The sequence below is a fragment of the Opisthocomus hoazin genome, chromosome 3 (assembly GCF_030867145.1).
Source record: "Opisthocomus hoazin isolate bOpiHoa1 chromosome 3, bOpiHoa1.hap1, whole genome shotgun sequence".
In the NCBI taxonomy this organism is placed as follows: Eukaryota; Metazoa; Chordata; class Aves; order Opisthocomiformes; family Opisthocomidae; genus Opisthocomus; species Opisthocomus hoazin.
This window is the reverse complement of record NC_134416.1, coordinates 34,594,773-34,614,414: the sequence shown is the minus strand read 5'-3', so window position 1 is coordinate 34,614,414 and position 19,642 is coordinate 34,594,773. Positions and strand designations below refer to the sequence as shown.

General features: G+C 48.6%; 1 protein-coding gene across 1 annotated transcript in view; it reads right to left on the bottom strand.

Moving 5' to 3' along the window:
- TPD52 (tumor protein D52) overlaps nucleotides 1-19,396 on the bottom strand; it is a 125,492-nt gene extending 106,096 nt beyond the window's left edge. The window contains exon 1 of the mRNA XM_075415963.1: nucleotides 19,257-19,396. Coding sequence (XP_075272078.1) covers nucleotides 19,257-19,278 — 22 coding nt within the window. The 5' untranslated portion in view covers nucleotides 19,279-19,396. The remainder of the gene's footprint in view (nucleotides 1-19,256) is intronic.
- Between the last annotated feature and the right edge of the window lie 246 nt (nucleotides 19,397-19,642).

Below are 19,642 nucleotides of genomic sequence, written 5' to 3'. Positions count from 1 at the left end.
GACTAGATGACCTCTAGGGGTCCCTTCCGACCCAAAACTTTCTATGATTCTATGATTCTATAAAGCTACCTAAATAACCATTCCACAGGATCTGTGCCTCACCAGAGTTCTGCTGCTACATGGGTGCCTTCAGCATCTTGGACGTCCTGTGTCTGTGTCCTGTTTAAGCACAGACACGCCAAATTGTGCACCACAGCCCATACTTTTGGCAAGCTTACCATGATGCCAACACTTAATTCAGCAAGCAAAAGAGGATGGGGAAGGATGAGGGGAAGAGTTTGTTGCCAAAGAAGGGGAAGGGGTGCTTGCTGTTTTGGGGGCACAGCAAAAACGATTCCATCTTTTATTTCAAGGTTGATTGTTAAGATTCAACTGCCTGCTCAGCCTACACGTGGTTTGAATTTGCATCTTCTGCAGTCTGCTGACAGGGAAGACTGACTGGAGGCACTCCAGTAACTGCGGCTGGGGCAAAGACTTCCAGCCAGGTCTTCCCCCACACCATCTTTCCCAGGTAGATCCCAATCAGGCAGCAACAGTCAGGCTCCTCTCTCCACTCCAAATGAGTTTTAAAGGGCATAAGCCATTTTAAGAGCTATAAAGCTACTTAAGCATCTTAAGCCACTCTAGGTTCTGTAGCATCAATTTGATCTTCAAATCCTTACCAGTTTACAGACGAGTAAAGCCTTTCAGCACCCAATCCAAGGCCTTAAAACTGCATTAAGAGAGAAAGATGCCATGAAGCAGCAGGATAGAAGCCCAAACACTAAGCAAGCCTTAAACTAGCACATTCTTTCTCCTATTTCCACGCTGTGCTCTCTCCCCTCCCTTTAACAGCAGATACCTCTTTCAGCCCCCGAGATTTGTCCATGACATGAATGGAAATGCTCAGCTATAGCAGCTGCTGAATGAACACAGGCTTCTGCAGCTCTGTCAGTGAATGGTCAGCAGACTGTGGTTTAAGGGTTTAGGCATTTGCTATCTTCTAGCAGAGTCCAACTCAACACCACCATATTAATCTCATTTACTTCAGCCTCCCCCCACATGCTTTCTCTAGGTTAGCTTGCCCTGATGCAACAGCATTGTCCAGTATGGTTCTTTGTACAGAAATATCTTCCCCAGCATTTTCTTAAGACTAAATGCCGCCTTCACTTACTCATATTAAAAAGAAAAAACACAAAACCAAAACCCCAACAAACAAAACAAATCCCAAACAAACAAAACAAATCCCAAACAAAATCCTCTTAGAATGATCAGTGTTCTCCCAAGATGTATCACCCTGCAACACAAACACTTCTTAGTGTTACAGTTAAGGATCACAGGGTTGCTGGTATTGCTCTTTTCTTCAACCAGAGTCTCAGTCCACAGCATTTCAGGCAGCTGATGTACGTCTTAGCGAAGGCAGCAGTTGTCTTCCCTCCTTCTGCCAATCCAATTATGAACTCAGACTAATTTCCTGAGATCTTGTGAGGGAGTAGATCCACACTCTGGCATATTTTGCCGCTAGACAAGCTGATATCACAGTAAGTAACCTCTTCATACGAGACAGAGCCTCTGTATTTGCACAGGTTCTCCACTGCCTTTTAAAGACTGCTCCAGCACTTACAATACTAGTTAGGCAGAAATCCATGACTTACGGCAAAGTTCTGTGTCTGAAACAGTGGTCAAAGCAGTCACATTTGCCAACTCCAGCAACAGGTGAAAACCATTTCCAACCTAGGGGAAGAGTCCAGGCCAAAGGATGCAGTAGCCAGCACCCCAGAACCAGCGATCAGGTAGCGCACTGCATCGACCTGGGACAAGTCAGGCCAAACTCCGCAAATACAGAGGAACATTTCCAAGTGAGGTTAACAGAGTCAAAACATTGTCAGGTAGATTTGAGGAATGTATTTGGCTATTTGGCTTCAGCCGCTTATTGCAGTTACGCTGCCATTCCCTCGAGACTCCAATCCCTGGTAAAAGACTGAACCTGTCAAAAACGCTGGAGAAACAGTACTGAGCTGCAGCCAGATGACAGCTGGAAAATATTAGGAAGCAAAGGCTGTAGCGCAAAACCAGATTGGTTTAAACAACACTTTAGTATGTAACCTTGCAATCTAATTAAAAGCTTTACTTGAGTGAGTTCAATTGGAGCAACTGCCAGCCTCCCTCAGAAGACGTCTGCTATTTTCCACTCTTAAAGCAAATCTCCCTCTTTCAACACCGCACCCCAGAGTTTCCGTTTCTGAAAAGCAGCTCCAGAAAAGCCCACCATTCCCATACCACAATATCAGGTCCCACCATGAAAACGATACTTAAGTTTTAAGAACAAAGCAGATTTGATTACATATGAGGCTGAATCATGTACTGTGATATCTGAAAGGATAATCACCCCAAAAAAGCACCATCTGTAGTCGGTGTAGTCTTAACAATACATTAATAATACCCGCACACACTATTCAATGCTTGAGGTACACACTAGCTCCTACCACGTAATTACAAAGTTTGTTCCTGGATTTGGTGCAGCACAGAATTTGCATCATTTACTGTCAAGGACAGAAGTACAGAGCACAGAAGCACCTAAGCAACCAAGCAGCACACAATTTGAAGCAAGCAACGGGGTTTAGGGTAAGAACTTCACAAAACCCATCCCTAGAGACATTCAAAAGCCATCTGGACATGGTCCTGGGCAACCCGCTATGGGTGGCCCTGCTTGAACAGCAGGGTTGGACCAGATACCTCCAGAGGTCCCTTCCCACCTCAACCATCCTGTGATTAAGACAAGGGCTGTACAAAGTCACAGGCTGCTCACCCCGATCCTCCAAGGTCTGTAACCATGAAGAGACTGTCCGGGAACATGAGGAGTCCTGGTGCCCTCCCCAGGGAGGTCTGTGGCCAGCCCTTCATCTTGTGAATTATATTTGCAAATACCTACCTGCTGGCAGAATAAAGTTCAATTTTCTCCCATACTTTCTAAACTGAGGTATGGACTCATGGGAGACTTGGCACTTCCACACATCTCCCCAGTGTACAGGAGTATTACGATACAAGCAAGGCACGAGTATTTACTGCAGCACAGACTATTTTGATTTCTGTTAGGAGTCTGAAGGAAAAACGTAGCTGACCACTCCAGCTGGGCCAGATTCTAGGGGGAGAAGGTCCTGTATTTGCATAAAAGGGACTGACTTACATTTTGCTCACAAGATGAATGAGCGAGCAAATTCTTGGGCCCAAGACATGATTCCAGACCTTTAACACAGAAGCAGCTCTTGGCAAATATGTTTTAGAAAGCCAGCCACTTCTCCCTGACCGGCCTTTCCCCAGGAGGAAAGTGAATGTATACCTCTGCAGCAGGAAGAGTTCACTCCTGTATACAAAGAAAAGCTTGAAGTAGACAAACTCACCATCAGCGTCACTATGCTAAAGCTCCCTCATAGCAGGAGCCTCTCCTCCTCTCACCCTTTATCTATCAATTAAACAGAGCCCAGGGAAAATAGGCTGAAGTTAAGTCTTTGAATTCCCTTCTTGGACTCCTCACTTTATTCTTCACCCACTCCAGTGCAGCTTTCTTTATTCCTTCAGCAACCGTCCCTAGAGCTTGCTCACAGGTTCTCCTAGCAAAGCCCCTCAGTCCAGACAAAAGCAGGCACAAAACCTTCCAAATGCATCAGTTCTGCTAAAGACATTAGCTTGCCCTTCAAAAGCACTGGGAGAGTCACTACTGTGCTTGGGACATAGCAATTTTTATCACTGTCCTACAAGTCGCCCAGAAATAGTCAAAGCACGATACTCTGCAGGTGGGCTCCCACAAAGGATGCACACATAACACCAGCTGGAGTAAAAACTGTTAGAAGCACTGCGAAATTTACCATCAGAAGACAACAAAGTATGGAAAGCTCTATCTTGTCAAAACATCCTTCTCCTGTTGACATAATTCCACTCCAAACAACCCTAACACTAATGAAAGAAACAGCTAACTGGCTGCGCTCTCCTAAGATCCTACCCAATTTTCTAAACGCAGGCAGTGTTCAAATACCTTTGCCCAGCAACCTCACTGCAGATTCGATGGTACTTTCTGGAAGCATCATTTTGACTTCTGTTGCTACACACCGACGCACCGCTCTGTGGCAGCCTTCATATGGAAACCTGGCAGCCAGCCTTTTGCTAGTTTATTTGGATAACTTGCCTTTTCTTTTTCTGCCTAATCCCCTCATTGGGCTACTCTGCCCTCCTCTAGGCTCACAGCATCAGCTGGCTTAAACCAGACCCAAACAATGTACCAGAAGACAACTGAAGGTACTGATACTACTCTGGAGCCACTCCAGTAAGCTACAAAAGTGAACAAGAGCCCATGCTTCTACACTTACCCTTTTCGTCCTCAAACCCAACTTTAAGCTTATTGCAACTTGGGAGAGAATTACACCCCTCCAATAAATTCATATTAAAATGTGGAAATTAATTTGAAACCTTGCAGCTGAATCTAGCTCTCTTACCAAACAGAGGTGGCTACATACAAGTTCCTGGGCCATGAATTACTTTTAAGTGGTCTCTCCTGAGAAGCACAAACCTTTCCAATTCCTCTAGTCTCACAGCTCCTTGCAGTCACACCATGTTCTTGGAAACTGAAAAGCTGTAAAAATGTACATTTTCTGCTAGAACGTCCACACACCAGTTACTGCTTGCATGGTTAAGCTGCACTCCTGCTGCAGTCTGGCTCCTTATTCAGTTATCCATGACAAAGACAAGTTTTTTGCTTAATGATTCAACAAGACGATGGCAACCACCGGGTTGATACTCTCTTCCCTTCTGGGGCCTTGACTAACCAAGTTTAAGATTTAAACTGGTGCTGTCAACAAGTGTAATTGCGTAACACAAAGTATGATTTCTCCAACACAAGCAACCGCAAGTTGCAAGCTATGTAGAAATCCTATCAGCATTTTTGCTTTTGGCTTATCTTAGAACTTCGTGTGAAATGTCCACAAAACTGTAAAACCCTGCCTAGCCAGCTGTAGAAGTGCACTGCTACAATAAATATGCAATCATATGTGCCCCAGAAACCTCTCAGGTCATAAAAACATGCTCCTGACCCTCCTTCCCCAACCAGTCAAATCACACGTTTAGACTAGTAATGATTTTTGTCACGAACTCTTCAGAGAACGAGCCTGTCCATGAGGTGCTTAAAAGCCAACAACAGACATTGAGGCAGTCAGGTAGCTTATCCAAGCAGATGAGCCCCTAACAAAGACAAGCCCATGTTATTCGTCTACATTTCTCACCCACCGCAGAAATCTGGTGAGCTCACCTAAAGTTACGAAAGTAAGACCCAACAAAGGCGTGCTGACGGCACAGCAACAAACTGCTGGTACAAAGCACTCTTGCACACTGATTCGGCAGTTCACTATTACTGGGTATCTCTCATTTGAAAATACAGAATAAGTTGTGTTGTTATCTCTGCAGCATCAAACAAGATACATTCCCTATTCCTTTACAGCCCAGCATTCTACCAGTCACCCATCCAACCGTGTAGTGCTTGAAGTGCCCTATTCCTGATGCAGTTTGGCTGCTGCTTGCCTGGATTGCTACCCAGCACACCCAGCTGGGCAGCACCAGTTCCTGCAGTGCTTCCAAACTGATTTGGAGCAACGGCTGTCACCAGCAAAGGGACCTTGAACCGCATTCTACCAGGGCTGCAAACTGGTCAAACTCAGGATGAGGGGGCTTGCATATTTCTGCACTGCCCTTAATCTCATTTCAGAGCTAAGATGGAAAATGCTGCAACTATGTATACAATGAACCAGGAGCAATCCACTAACAAACCAACTGCACTGACTGGCTTAGTTGTTTTCTAATATAATGCAGATAATGCATCTACCTTTAAAGTATTATAACCACTGAAGTTTCCATTATATTAATAAACCCTGTGAGATTTTATCCGACTGACATGTCCTTGAATGACTTTTAATGCTGCTTGAGCTGAGCAAATCCTGTTAAGAGACATTTGCTCCTACTCCAAGTCAGACTAGGACAGTAAATTAAATGAAACTGTTAGCCTACAGAGATACTGCTGTCACACAAATCAACAGACAGTCATGAAACACCAATCACTCCAAAAGCAAAGGAAGGCAAAGAAAAGCGTCAAGAAAGGTTGTCCAGAGACAAAGCTTTCAAGGATTTCCAGGTCCTAGAAGAACTTAAGCATACCCCTTTCCATCAGATCGGACTTTGGGCACGAGACATCACTTTTCACCTCTGGGTGACATTACGGGCAATCTATATTTGCTTTTCTACAACCTATGCAGGTTCAGATCAGAAAAGTACTGATCTCAGATCATAAAAGTATTAATCTCTCAAGATTTCCAAGCAGCATTCATATATTCATGCATGATCTAGTTGTGTCCCAGTCCACTCTACATGAAGGTTTTCCTAAACATCAGCATGTTTGGATAAGCTGGTCTCCAGGCTCCTCACTTACATTTCACAGCAAAGTTAAGTGGAGCAAGTTAAACCATTTATTTTACTGAAGTATATGAGAGTGGACAAAACTAGCAAAACATATCTAGATGAACACAAAATTGGGCAGACATTTTTCCTGACCCTGGTACAGCCCGATGTGATAGAAACTACAGGGGGAGAGAAGAAGCGCATCGGGCGTGAAGGATCAAAGTTCAAAGAATGTGTATTGAAGGAAATTGAGCTTCAGCCCTAAAAGTTGAGGGGAGAGAAGGGAAGGGGGTTTTGTTGGGGATTTTTGTTTGGTTTTACATGGTTTTTGGGGTTTGGGTGTTTTTTGTTTAAAGAAAACTGACCTCCATTGCTTTTAGTGAGCAACTGGTCCAGAACGGCACTGCACTGTTTCTGCAAGTTGCCTCCTCACAGTATTTGACCTGGAACTGAACACCACTGCAAACCCTAGGAATAAAGCTTTGCACTGCCAAGTGAAGCCCAAGCTTAGCATCATTCCCTATCGCACAGGTTAATCCACCACACACCCCATTTCACAACTATAAACATCAAACAAAAAAATACATGTATTTGTAACCTCTCTAAGTACCAGTCATGCTGCAGTCCAAGTTTAATGGATCACTTCTGTTTAAAGTTTAAATGTTAAATAAAGTTTAAAGTTAAATGGATCAGTCTGGTAAACTTTTCAAACTTTACGCTTAAGGATTGATCTAGCTGATACCCAGCACATTACTATTACACCAGGTCTGGCACATCACAGCTCGGCCATCAGCACAGAAACCACTCAGAATAATTCAGAGCTTAAATAGCTATTAATAATGCAACTCACAATTTTTCATTCTGCATCACCAGATAAAAACTGGATCAGGACACTGAAGAGGGGAAAGTCCAAGCACTGACTTGCATACTGCTCACTCCCAGTTGTCAATCCCCAAACGCGCACTTCAGCTAGGGAGCTGTGCTATAGCGCTGTTATTAAGGAGCCATCACACCCCTCGGAAATGCTGCTGTCACCACCCTGCATGAAGGGGAAACACCACCTCTCTAGTGACATTGCCTCGGAACACGCAGACTGCAGTTTAGTTATTTCATTATTGAGTTATTGATGCTTGCTTTGTCCTCGACTTCTCCATTTTCCCTCCCAAAGAGCTTAAAAAGTCTTCTCAGCTCCTCTTGATGACAAACAGAGGTCTTCCTTCGACTTTTATATCCCTCTTCCCATTCCGTATTTTGACTTTTGAGAAAGATGCTTCTTGAATAGGAAAGTACTTTTCATTGGGGATGGCAGGAAACTACGTTTCTGTGATTCACCAAGGTGAAGTTTGCTCTTGAATTGTAAGTAAGAAACAGAAGCATATTAAAGCCTTCACACACCAGTGTGCTAGAATGAAATTAAAGATGACTGTAAAATTATTCCAGTAAAGCTCCCCCTTTTGACATTTACTCCAAAAACAATCACTTGCCACTGCAAGAAGCACTCCACAGGTTACTCTGCAGATTCCACTGACAACTCGTGTTGCTCTCCTTCGTATACAATCTGCAAAAATCTTTCATGCCAAAAAACCTGCTCAGTGACAGGCATGCTAGCCAACGGAAACCATTCAGCTTCAGAGCATAAATTCCAACAGGTTTTACTTGCTACTGTTTAGAAATAGGCAGAAACTAATTCTCCCTGCTCACTGCTGCTCTTGTCAACCATAGCATTTGTTCATCTGCAATCCACACAGAAAGGTATCAAAGCAGGATGCCGCAAATACTGTTTAAGGGTGGGATAGGTTTCCCAATTAACGATTCAGACAGTGTCTCTGATTTCTCATAGAATGGTTTGTGTTGGAAGGGACCTTTAAAGGTCAGCTAGTCCAACTCCCCTGCAACGACCAGGGACATCTTCAACTAGACCAAGTTGCTCAGAGCCCCGTCCAGCCTGACCTTGAATATTTCCAGGGATGGGGCATCTGCCACCTCGCTGGGCAACCTGTTCCAATGTTCCACCACCTTCATTGCAAAATATGTCTTCCCTATACCCATTCTGAATCTACCCCCTTTTAGTTTAAAACCATTACCCCTTGTCCTGTCCCTACAGGCCCTACTAAAAAGTTTGTCCTTCTGTCTCTTATAAGCCCCCTTTCAGTATGGAGAGGCTGCAACAAGGTCTCCCTGGAGCCTTCTCTTATCCAGGATAAACAGTCCCAACTCATTGAGCCTGTCCTCATAGGAGAAGTGCTCCAGCCCTCTGACTATTTTTGTGGCCCTCCTCTGGACCCACTCCAACAGGTCCATGTCTTTCCTATGCTGAGAGCTCCAGAGCTGGACGCAGGACTCCAGGTGAGGTCTCACCAGAGCAGAGTAGAGGGGCAGAATCCCCTCCCTCGACCTGCTGGCCACACTGCTTTGGATACAGCCCAGGATACGGTTGGGCTTCTGGGCTGTGAGCGCACATTGGTGGCTCATGTCCAGCTTTTCATCCACCAGTAGCCCTAAGTCCTTCTCCTCAGGGTTGCTCTCAATCCCCTCATCCCCCAGCCTGTATTGATAGGAGGGGTTGCCCTGACACAGAACAATTTGCAGGAACTTAATAGTGTGAACAACCTGCAGCTCAGCAGCTGGTGTTTTAAGCAATCCACCCAGAGAGATGCATTACGCCAGAGGCTCAGCTACCATCCCAGCCATGCTCAGAGCACCAACTGCCTTTCCTGCAGGACTACTGGACTGCCAAAACCAAGTCTTCACAACCATGATTTGTGGGGAAGCGTACTGAACACGTACCCCCATACACACTCCAGCAAAGCCATGAAACTCTTGCTTCGCTACAGAAGCGCTTGTACCAACTAACCAACCTAACCAGTGGGCAGCTTCTCTCTGGCAGTTGTTACATGCCTGGTGAGTTTCTGTTTTTTGACTCCCTTGATGGGAAACACAACTGAACAAGCTCATATCAAATCACAACACTGGTTGCTGGAACAGAGTAATAAAGGATGCACTTGCAGTAGATGTACTTCTCTGACCAAGTTAACTGTTGGAGACGATGCAGTCCAAAAATGAATTCTGCCCCTAACACTAAATATTCAGAGATTACTCCAGAAAAGAAAAAACATAGTTGACTGAGTATTTAAAAATTAACACAAAGGGCAAGAAAGCAGGACTTGATTTCTAGACGTGAACAAGATCATCATCTTCAAAAAAAGATGAGATCATTCAGACCCTGCAATTTATTTTACCAAAGAAGTTTACTACTACCTGCTTAGTGTCCACACTCATTCTGCTGGACTGAGTAATGTGCTAACATGTTTTGTAGCAAGGCGCTGAACCCAGAAAGGACCATTATTTAGACTGATCTGCAGTCCTGGCAGAGCATCAAGATCAGTACACAAAGCTCACGCAGCAGTACACAAGGTCCAGACAGGTCTCACTGCTGTATCTCAGCATTTGCTAGAAGTGCGTTAAGCAACGCAAACATTTCAGAAAAGGCAGTATTTAAGACTGATTCCTAGAAACAGTTGTTTAAATGGTAGCAGCGACTGTTTATTCCTTCCTCAGAATCATCAGATGAGGAGGTTTAAAGTGGGTGTCCAGAACACACCTTCACTGCAGTTAAGGATTGATTTATGGGAGAAAACAACAGTAAGGCTTTAAAGTCTTTCCCTCCTTCCAAATTACTGCACTTAAATCATACGACAGTACTAGCCAGCTAGAAGCTGCAGTGGAGTTTTTAGCAGTTAAGCTACATAAATTAAAGGCCAACTTCCATGGAGCACAGGATCCCCCCACACACATCCTTAACTTGGGTTTGGGGTGTGTGACCCCAGCCCAGGCTTGGGACTCAGGTCCCCACACACCCTGGAGCAGGAGCTGGTGGGGAAGATAGCATGCAGGGGTCCAGTCATGGCCTGAGACCTGGGAGAAGTAGGGAGCCAGATCCATGCTGTGCTCAGTCTTGCTCAGTAAGAAGATCAAGGATGAGCAACGGCTTGGCAGGCAGCAGCACAACCCCAGCTTGTCACTTCAGACACATCACCCGGCCTTCTTCAGATGTCCAGACAGTTACCTCCTTGAGATCCTCTGCAGTAATTTCTGCTCCCTGCTCCTTCAAGTGACTCTGGATGCAGCGACAGACCACACAGCAATGCTCTGGATACAGAGGGTGGACACATCCAGGACACATCCCTCGCTCCAGGGCCCGTACACTACCTACTCAGGGCACTATGGCTGCACGGCACCTGAAGAGTCTGCCTAGGCAGTGGACACAAAGGGCTCTCACAACTTGGAGGACAAGAAGGTAAACCAAATACCTGCCCAGCAGGCACCAGAGCAGCCCTGGGAGAAGAGAAAGACAAGAACTCGCTGCAGGTCTATCCTTTTAGTCAAGATCAAATTCCCTCGGAAAGAAAAAGTTTTGGAGCACAACAATGCTAGTGACTTGTCAAGGAGATGAAACACACAGCGTGAATGGTGCTTTTAACAGCTCACGGCTCCAAGCAAAGCACGTTGCAGTAAAATAGCCTGTTTTCCTTCTGACAAGACAGTGACTTCTGGCAACAGGAAAGTCAGTAGTTAAATACGGCTCCTTCCCCACCCTGTGCACCAGGCTGGTACTACTCCTGATGCTCCTCATCCCTGAGCAGACATCAGCTGCTCAGCAAGCCTCTTTAGGGACTGCCTAGCACAGATTTGAGTAGTGCTATGGAAACAGCATGCAGCAGCGTGTGATCCACTCAAGCGGACTGAAGCCTGTCTATGTTCAGGCATAAAACTAAGCTTTGCAAACAGTAATCAAAGCACACAGAAGAGTCAGCAGGTTAGCTAAAACCAGTGACTGATTTGGGGGCTTCTGCTCTGCCTTCAGCCTGCTTCTTGAGACTTCTCAGATGCAGGCAAAACACTTTTGAGCTGTGCTGAAGCGATTTGTCCTCCACGGGGCAATACAGCAACTAGAGAGCAAGACACACTTTGGCCAGCGTGAGCTGTGCCCATTTCACACCCATGCCCCTTCTTTTGGTTTGGAAATACTGGTTCTTACTTACAGGACAGCTTCTTTAAAGATTCGGATAGGCAAGTCCTTGTACAGCTCCACTCCTGGGAGCCTGTGTGAGGAAAAGCAGGGGACACATCAGCACCCTAGACTACTCTGCAGAGACTGCAGGGGACCAGAATATGCAAGTTTAGCAAAATGGCATTCTTCCAAGGCAGCCCTTCCTGGAAGCGGCTGCAGAGCATTCCCAGGGACTGGATGGCTGTAAAGCACTGCAATGAACATCAGACAGTAATGACTCGAGTGGAAGTATCAGGGGGATTTCTTTTAAATTCTGCTATCCAAATCAAATTAATCAAGACTTTCTAATGCCATGATGTGATATATGTTTAGGCAAAGAACAGTTGGAGAGAGAAGGATGGGTAGGATGCTTTTTGCTCACCTTAGGACTCCTGCTAGTAAAATACTTCAGAAAAAAGTAAACAAAGCAAAACAGACATGAGCAACATCCCCAGTGCTCACAGCTGAAATACACAGTTTTGCCATGCTAAAGAGCAGCTAAGAAGCATTACTTAGAAAATTTGATTTTCAACGTTTTTGAGTTTTTTCTCATGAACCAAGATCACTGCCAAGCATGGGCCCCGATCCTAGCGAAGCACCTGACTGCAAACACCAAGTCCAGGCCAGGCTGCCTCCCTTGCCACACCTTTTCCTCTGTATCCCAGGCTTAGGGGGCTCTGATGAAACTCCACTTCCCTCTAGCTGTTAGAAAAGGGAAAGCAAAACAGGAAAAAAACCTGCTGTTCTGCCTCTGCTAGCCTTTCCCACCACCCCCAGCAAGCTGCAGCTGCTCACCAGCCTCTTTGTTACCCCACAATACAGTATTAACACTGCTAGTAACAGGCCACAACTTTTGCAGAATCATAGAATCATCAAGGTTGGAAAAGACCTCTAAGATCATCAAGTCCAACATCCACCCAACACCACCATGCCTGCTAAACCATGTACCAAGGTGGCACATCTGTATAAATAGTCTTTTTCTGTAATAGGATCTAAACTAATAATAAATCTTGAGTGCAATCATTAAACTTTCAATTACACTAACAATAAACTATTGGCCTTCTTTTTTTATCTATATATACACACACAAAGTGTGCTTCCTCTTTGCCTATGAAGTTTTCAAGCACAGCCCACATTTGTTGTGCTGCTAGTAGGCTACAAGCAGCAGAGGGACAGTTCAGAAGCCTGTCACCGTGAACCATGTGCGGCACATCACCTTCCTACGGACCTTAGTTCTGCAGAAATGAACAGAGCATCCCAGGCTCAGCCAAGGCGGCGCACACATTTGCTGAAGCACTCCACTCTCAGCATCCCAGGACACTTACTGCTCTGCTCTCACACTCTGCAATACAGAAGTCAGCTTGTGAAACAGGAAAGCTGCCTCTTTCAGTGACAGCATTCGCACCACAATAGTAGCGCTGGTTTCTCGCTAGATAGCATCAATCCACCCCTTTCTATTTGGGAGCAAGTAATAGCACAATGAGCGTTTCTCCGCACACCAGCATTCACTGGCAGCCAGCGTACTCTCCGCTGCACTGCTCCTTCCCAAAGGGCAGCCTGCTGCAGACTCCTGCAGACGACTGCTGCCACTTGTAGCTGCAATGGCAAAGAAATCCACGCAGTTGTCTACACCTCTGCCAGAGGTAAGTGTTTTCATAGCAGGGCAACCATATTCAATGCCCGTTACCCTAGCTCATGGTATCACTCTGCCAAAGCCAACACACAGCTACATGTTCTTTCCACTCTTTTGACCAGGAGCAGGGAAGAAGTAGGAAGAGGAGCAAGATGAAACGGCAGGAGTGACGTTGAACCTTCAGAAGAGATACAGATTAGAAAGTTACGGGTATTGGTCTGTTACTGCAGCCCTTTTGAAAAGAGAAAGCTTTTAGTTGAAAGCCTACCATCCAATACAAGGTTTTTAAGCAAAGGCTCCCAATCTCTCTAATACACACTCAAATATGAGGGCCTTTGAAGATCCTCGCTACCTTTAACAGGAGAGAAAGCTGTCCCTCCGGAGTCTTAAATTGAAGCTGACACAGAGTGACAGTTTTGGCTGAACAAGAGCATTTCAATTTAGTGCTTAATCTTGCTTAATGCTTGCTTTCCCTTTCAGTCACCCTTTGTTTGACATTTTTCTGCTTACTCACTGCAGGATATTAAAAGGACAAGGGTAAATACCTCCCTTCCTCCGTATAGCAAATCTCAAATCTGAAGTGCCCATAAGACAAAGACTCCAACATAGGCAACAGTATTTCATCATCATCCTACCTGGACATGAGATTCTCTTAAAAACACGAAAAACTCCACACCCATCAGTCTGCTGCACAGGGTTCAGCAACCCACACTGTTGCTCTTTCCTATTCAACTAAGAATGGAGTTGTTTGGTTTGTTTGGTTTTTTTTTGGAAAGCTGGTCAAAAAAACCATTGGCTTTCATGAAGACTCCCTGTACTGTATCTGCTGCCATGGAAACATCACTTTTTGAAGAGATACAGCCGATAACCTCCCTCACCTGCAGTCATGTCCAGCATCCTCAAGAATCAGCAATCCACAAACAACTAGTTTTACGCGGCAAATCTAGTCCCTTTACTTCACACAAGACTTCTGTGTACTGGCTGAGAGGCTCCCTCCCCATGAAAACTGTCTGGACCTCTCTCTGTTAAAGGAGCAAACGGCTGTGAAGGAAGAGGACAAAGCCTGTGCAGCACCCCAGCCTTCACAACACTCGCAGAATCACAGAATGGTAGGGGTTGGAAGGGACCTCTGTGGGTCATCTGGTCCAACCCTCCTGCTGAAGCAGGGTCACCTACAGTAGGTTGTAGAGGACCTTGCCCAGGCGGGTCTTGAATATCTCCAGAGAAGGAGACTCCACAACCCCTCTGGGCAGCCTGTTCCAGGGCTCCATCACCCTCAGAGTGAAGAAGTTCTTTCTTGTGTTCAGACGGAACTTCTTGTGCTTCAGTTTGTGCCCGTTGCCCCTTGTCCTGTCACTGGGCACCACTGAAAAGAGCTTGGCCCCATCCTCCTGACACCCACTCAGGGCAGCCAAAGCAGCTTTTGGGGTGCCCTCACCCCACAGGGCCAGTGCACAGCAGAAAGAATCAACCCGTTCCCCTCACCACCCAGCTCCTCTGGGACTATGCCGAGATCTGTCTCATGAAACAGGTGCCATTAGTCAAGGGCTACTGTATTTAGCAGCTGTAAAAGACAAGTAAAAACCCGCATGTACAAGATAGACAGGAGCAAGAAAATGAATACAAATAAAATTCCCAAGGCAGACTAGTGCAGTACGTGGTTAGTGCCAGCCCTTGCAGATGGAACGGGCTGTGCTTCGAGGTCTCCAAGCACAGCTGAAAGCAGCTCAGTAGCACTCATGCCCAGGCCAGCTTTAGGAGAGGTGTTAACATATGCCAGCCAACTCCAGCCATAAAAACCAACTGTTCCCACTCTACCCGCAAAGTGCTCAGATCAAGCAGAGCAAGGCGCTCACCCAGCCTGCGCCAGCGCAGCTCTTAAACCGGAGCTGAGGCACTGCGCTTTGTTTTGAGCCAGCAAGGTCAGACCGGACCTCCAAGGCCTCCCGTCGCTCAGACGGCCGTTCGCAGCAGGAGGAAGGGGAACCCATGGGCTATTTTTCACAGGGCTTCAAAAGGGTGCGAAACTGGAACAAACAGGACTCGCATCAGTCTCACGTCGTTGGGATTTTAACAGCCCCGAGCAGTTCCAGTTTGGCCTCGTTGGAGGATCAAAGGAAGCAGATCCTTAGCTAAGCTTTCCCTACCCCAAGAGGTCTGAGAGCTGGCTTTACTCTGGCTGGGTGAAGGATTTTCTTGGCTGCACGTGACAGCGCTGGTCATAGGGAACAGGGACAGAAGATCTGTGCACAACCACAAGCGACAGACTTTTTACACCACCAGAAAGCCAAGGCAGGCTCCCTCCTCCACCTCCTCCGGAAGCGGGTGCGAGCAGGAATGAGGAGTTCCAGTTACCCTCCAACACCCAGGCATCGGAGAGGACAGGACAGCTGAGGCTGCTCCGGCCGCCAGCTGCCCACCCCGAGCTGCTGCACGGGCAGCTGCTTCCGCATCAGCTGCTCCAGTGTCCGCCCAGCACAGCGCACCGACCCTCTGCACTTCAGCACCCCGTCCACGCACCGGCCGAGGGTGGAGGATAGCAACGCCACTAAATAACTCGCGTAACGCCACCCTGCCAAGCCAGGAACCTCAGCCTGGGTCACAACAATGAGATCCGCCCCCCCCCCCCCCCCCCTCGAATTTTCCAAGCAAGAGAGGGGAAGACATGCTGCTGTTTAAGGGACCTACTGATGTAACTGTTCTGCTAACTTTTTCTTCCTTCAAGTCACTGCTACAGGCACTCTTCAGTGAAATCATTCTTCCCTTGCAGCTTTAACCATAGCTGTCCACTCGTCTTTACTTACAAGTGTTTGATTTCACAACCGCAAGTTAAAAAAAACAAAACTCTTACCTACAGTACTGCAAGTACCTAGTGATAAAAAAAACAAATAAAGCAGCAGAAAAAGGTGCAGCTTTGTCCATTAGCACAGTGGGGGAAATCTTGTTCTACTGCCAGCAACAAGTACCTTTTGCACCAAAGGCACATTGAAGCCCATTTTATCAGCCCCAGAAATGCAAGCCACGGCTCTAGGAAAAGAAAGACTTACACGCCCTCTCAAGAAATCACGTGTAGTGTTTTGGGACTCGTAAGCCAGAAGATTTTGAAAGACACCAGGTTACGTAAGGGAAGAGCTGCTGAAGCGTAAGAGGAACCCCCTCAACACAACATCGGAGATGCAGCGTTACTAGATAACCATTTGTGCCGTGCTGCACGTCTTCAGGAAACTGCTCAGTGGCACGGTCTCCTCATTCAGAGCACAGCAGCACATTGCTTCTACACCACTGGGGTGGCTTCATCCTTATTCTTCCAGTGGTCAGCTGTGCCAGCACTAACAGTAACAGTGGCAAGCCACAGAGAGACTCTTTCTGAAAGCAAAACCAGGTACACGATTTTTTGAAAAAAAAGAAAAAAAAAAAGCCAGAGTCTTTGTGAAAACACAACTACAGTTATTAATCTGTTCGGCAACTGAGTTCCCACAGTCAAAGAACGGATTTTTGTTTGTGGCAACTTAACGCAAAGCAGTGGAACAAGGGACTCCTCATCTCGGGAGAACATTACATCCATTCGGCTTGAGCCGACAGTACTGCTTTGGTGCTTGTCACCACAGAGCAAGAGACCCCAAGCGCTTGCAGGCCAAGCTTTCCAGAGCAGCTGGAGTGCACCGAGCACCACGTAGAGGCATACACACGGCCAGGCCAAACATCCTTTCACTGAAAACAAAGAGACTTCAAGTGAAAAGTTGCTCAGTGGCTCTGATGCTGCTGATGGTAGGCTAGCAACAACTGCTTAACGACTGCTGCCATGCCTGAGCGCTCCAGAGAAAGAAAAGACTTAGACCCGTTACATACCTGGAGGATTAGCCTTGTCTAGTTTAGCCACAGTCTTAACCACGATCTAGATTTTCTCCCCACCTCCTAACTTTCACAAGCCGAGTAAGCTGTCATCGTAACAAGGAAAAGTGCAACCTCTGACTCACACTTTTAAACAAATTAATTTCTGGTTAGAGGCGGCAATCCAGGATGTTCAAGCCCAAGGGACAGGACCTGGCAGCACGGACTTTAGCCAAGTACGTGGCTTTGGTGAGTAAGACTGTACCATCAAGCATAATTTCCAGTGCAAGCACTGCAGCCTGACAGGGAGATGGGTCTTTGAGGGCTAGCTAGCAGGATATTATAGACCATTAACTCAACAAGCACAAGTGTGTTGCCTGTTCTAGATTCACATGCAAACCACATATCTGCAGGTCTTCATCTCACCTGAAAGGGAAAACAGCAAAATCACCTCCAAAGAGAAGGCAGAGGAGGGAAGTGTTGCACCATGTTTGCTTTGTAACAATCACCACGTCACACTAGACACACTATTCTGATATACAGCCTGGGGTACCTTCTTTATACAAAGCAGTATTTGTATAAAAAATTAGTTCAATAGCAAAATGAGTCTCTAGAAAATCTCAGCACTGCGTCAAAGTCTTTGAAGAGATCCCAGTATTTATGCTCCATTTCTATCAGACATTGTCCAAGACACTGTAGTTGCAATGAAGGTGTTTGCCTTTTAATAGGCTCACAAACAAACTAAGCTTGAAAGAACTTCAGGACAAATACTGAAGTCTGTGTTAGTGCTCCTCCAACTGGAATTAAAATCCTGATCGAACTGACAGTTTTTCTGGTTACTGGCTGAACGGTTCTGTTTGTCAGTCCCCAAGAACAGCATTTGGGGGTCTCCTTTGCTTTTTTTTTTTCTAATTTATATATATATTTTGAAGATAGACACAGAACTTCAGAATGGTCAAAGGAACCTCCCTGGGGAGGTTCAGCCCCATACCAGATTATCATCCACTCCGGCAAAGATAACTTCCTAATTGTACAAGTGCACCCCAGCAGCCTCGGAACACTTAAACGAGCACACGGAGAGATCAAGGGTGGTGCCCGTGCCAGCTCGCCTGGCAGAGCAGAGCGTCTGACCGCGCGGAGTCGGGGCCGGTGCTCCCAGCACCTTGCAGGCCTCCAACGCTGCTGCTGCCCGAGGTGAACGCTCCCTGCGGTCCCCAGTGCACTGAACTCAGCCAGTCCACGGGCACAGATGCTGAGCTGGGCCACGCAGCCCTCCCAGCTTACTCAGAGTGGATTACGGACCCCGGCCTGCCTTCCTCCGCCCGGCAGAAACCAGCTCGTGGGTAGTTCAGCACAGCACCACGCGAAAGCTCCCGACTGGTGCATGGATCAGCAGGATATACGCAATGTGCCTCTGAGGGAAAAGCTTTTAAAGCCAGAGATCCTGCTTTGCCCGCGTCGGGCTCGGCCTCCGTCACAGCACCGACTCTCCGGGGCAGCCGTCCCAAAGGTTTTATTGCTCCAAACAAACCACGAAGTTTTCAGGGGAGCGTCGCAACCGCGGGAACGCCGGCCTTCCCCGGGCACGACGCGCACCGGTGAAAAATGACAGAATCAATCCCAGGTCGGAAAAGACCTCGAAGATCCGCCACCGCCTGCCGCAGCCGGCCGAGCCACGCAGGCAGCGGCCCGGGGTGCCAACCGGACCCACCGGACCCCGGCCGTGCCGGCCCCGCACCCAGAGAGCAGAGAGGGACCGGCCCCGGGGAGCAGCGCCAGCGAACCCGAAGTTACACGCCCGGAAGATGGACGCGCCCCGCTCCTGCTCCCGGGTGAAACCAGGAAGTTCGCTGCCGCCCCCCCCCCCCCGCCCCGACCCCGACGGGAAGGCCGGGACTCCCCGCCCGGACCCGCCGACCCGACGCTCCCCGGGGAGGGGGCCGGGCTCCGCCGTCCCCCCGGTCCCGCACCCTCCGAGCCGGCGGCGCGGCGGGAGGCGCAGCCGCGCCACAGGCCCGGGGACCCTCTCCCGCACCGGCCCCGGGCTCCGGCGGAGCCACCCCCGCCGGGCGCCCGCAGCCCCCGCAGCGCAGCCCCTCACGGCCGCCGCGGGAGTCGCCCCGCGAGGGGACCCCCCCGCCCGGCCCCGGGGGCGCGGAGGGCGCCGAGCCGGGCCCGCCGGGGGCACCGCGGGGCTGGGCAGGGCTGGGCCGGGCGTGCCGGCGGCGGAAGGAGGAACCGTCGGAGGAACCGCCGTCCCCCGCCGCGCGGGGCCGCCTGAGGCGAGGCGCGGGGCGGCGGCAGCCCCCGCTCCCCCCGCCCTACCTGGGTCCCTCGGGGGCTCCATGGCGGCGCCAGTCCCGGCTCCCTCGGCTCGGCTCGGCTCGGGCTGGGGCTCGGCAACCGCCGCCTCCCCCCGCCGGCTGCTGGCTGGCTGGCAGCAGAGGCGCCGCCCGCGCCCGCGGGGCGGGGCCGCCGCCCGTCAGTCAGCGGCACGCCCCGCCCCGCCCAGGTGAGGGCGGCCGGGGAGCGCGGCCTGCTCCGGCCCTCGCAGCGCCGGCCCCCGCCGGCTCCCGCCGGCCCCGGCCCCCGCCCGCTCCCGGTCCCGGCGCGGCGGGCGTGTGGCTCGCTGAAGAGTTCACAGCCGGCCGAAGGAACCCGCAGCGCGTCGTGGCTTCGCGTTCCGCGCCGGCGGCGCTTTGAACCCGGCA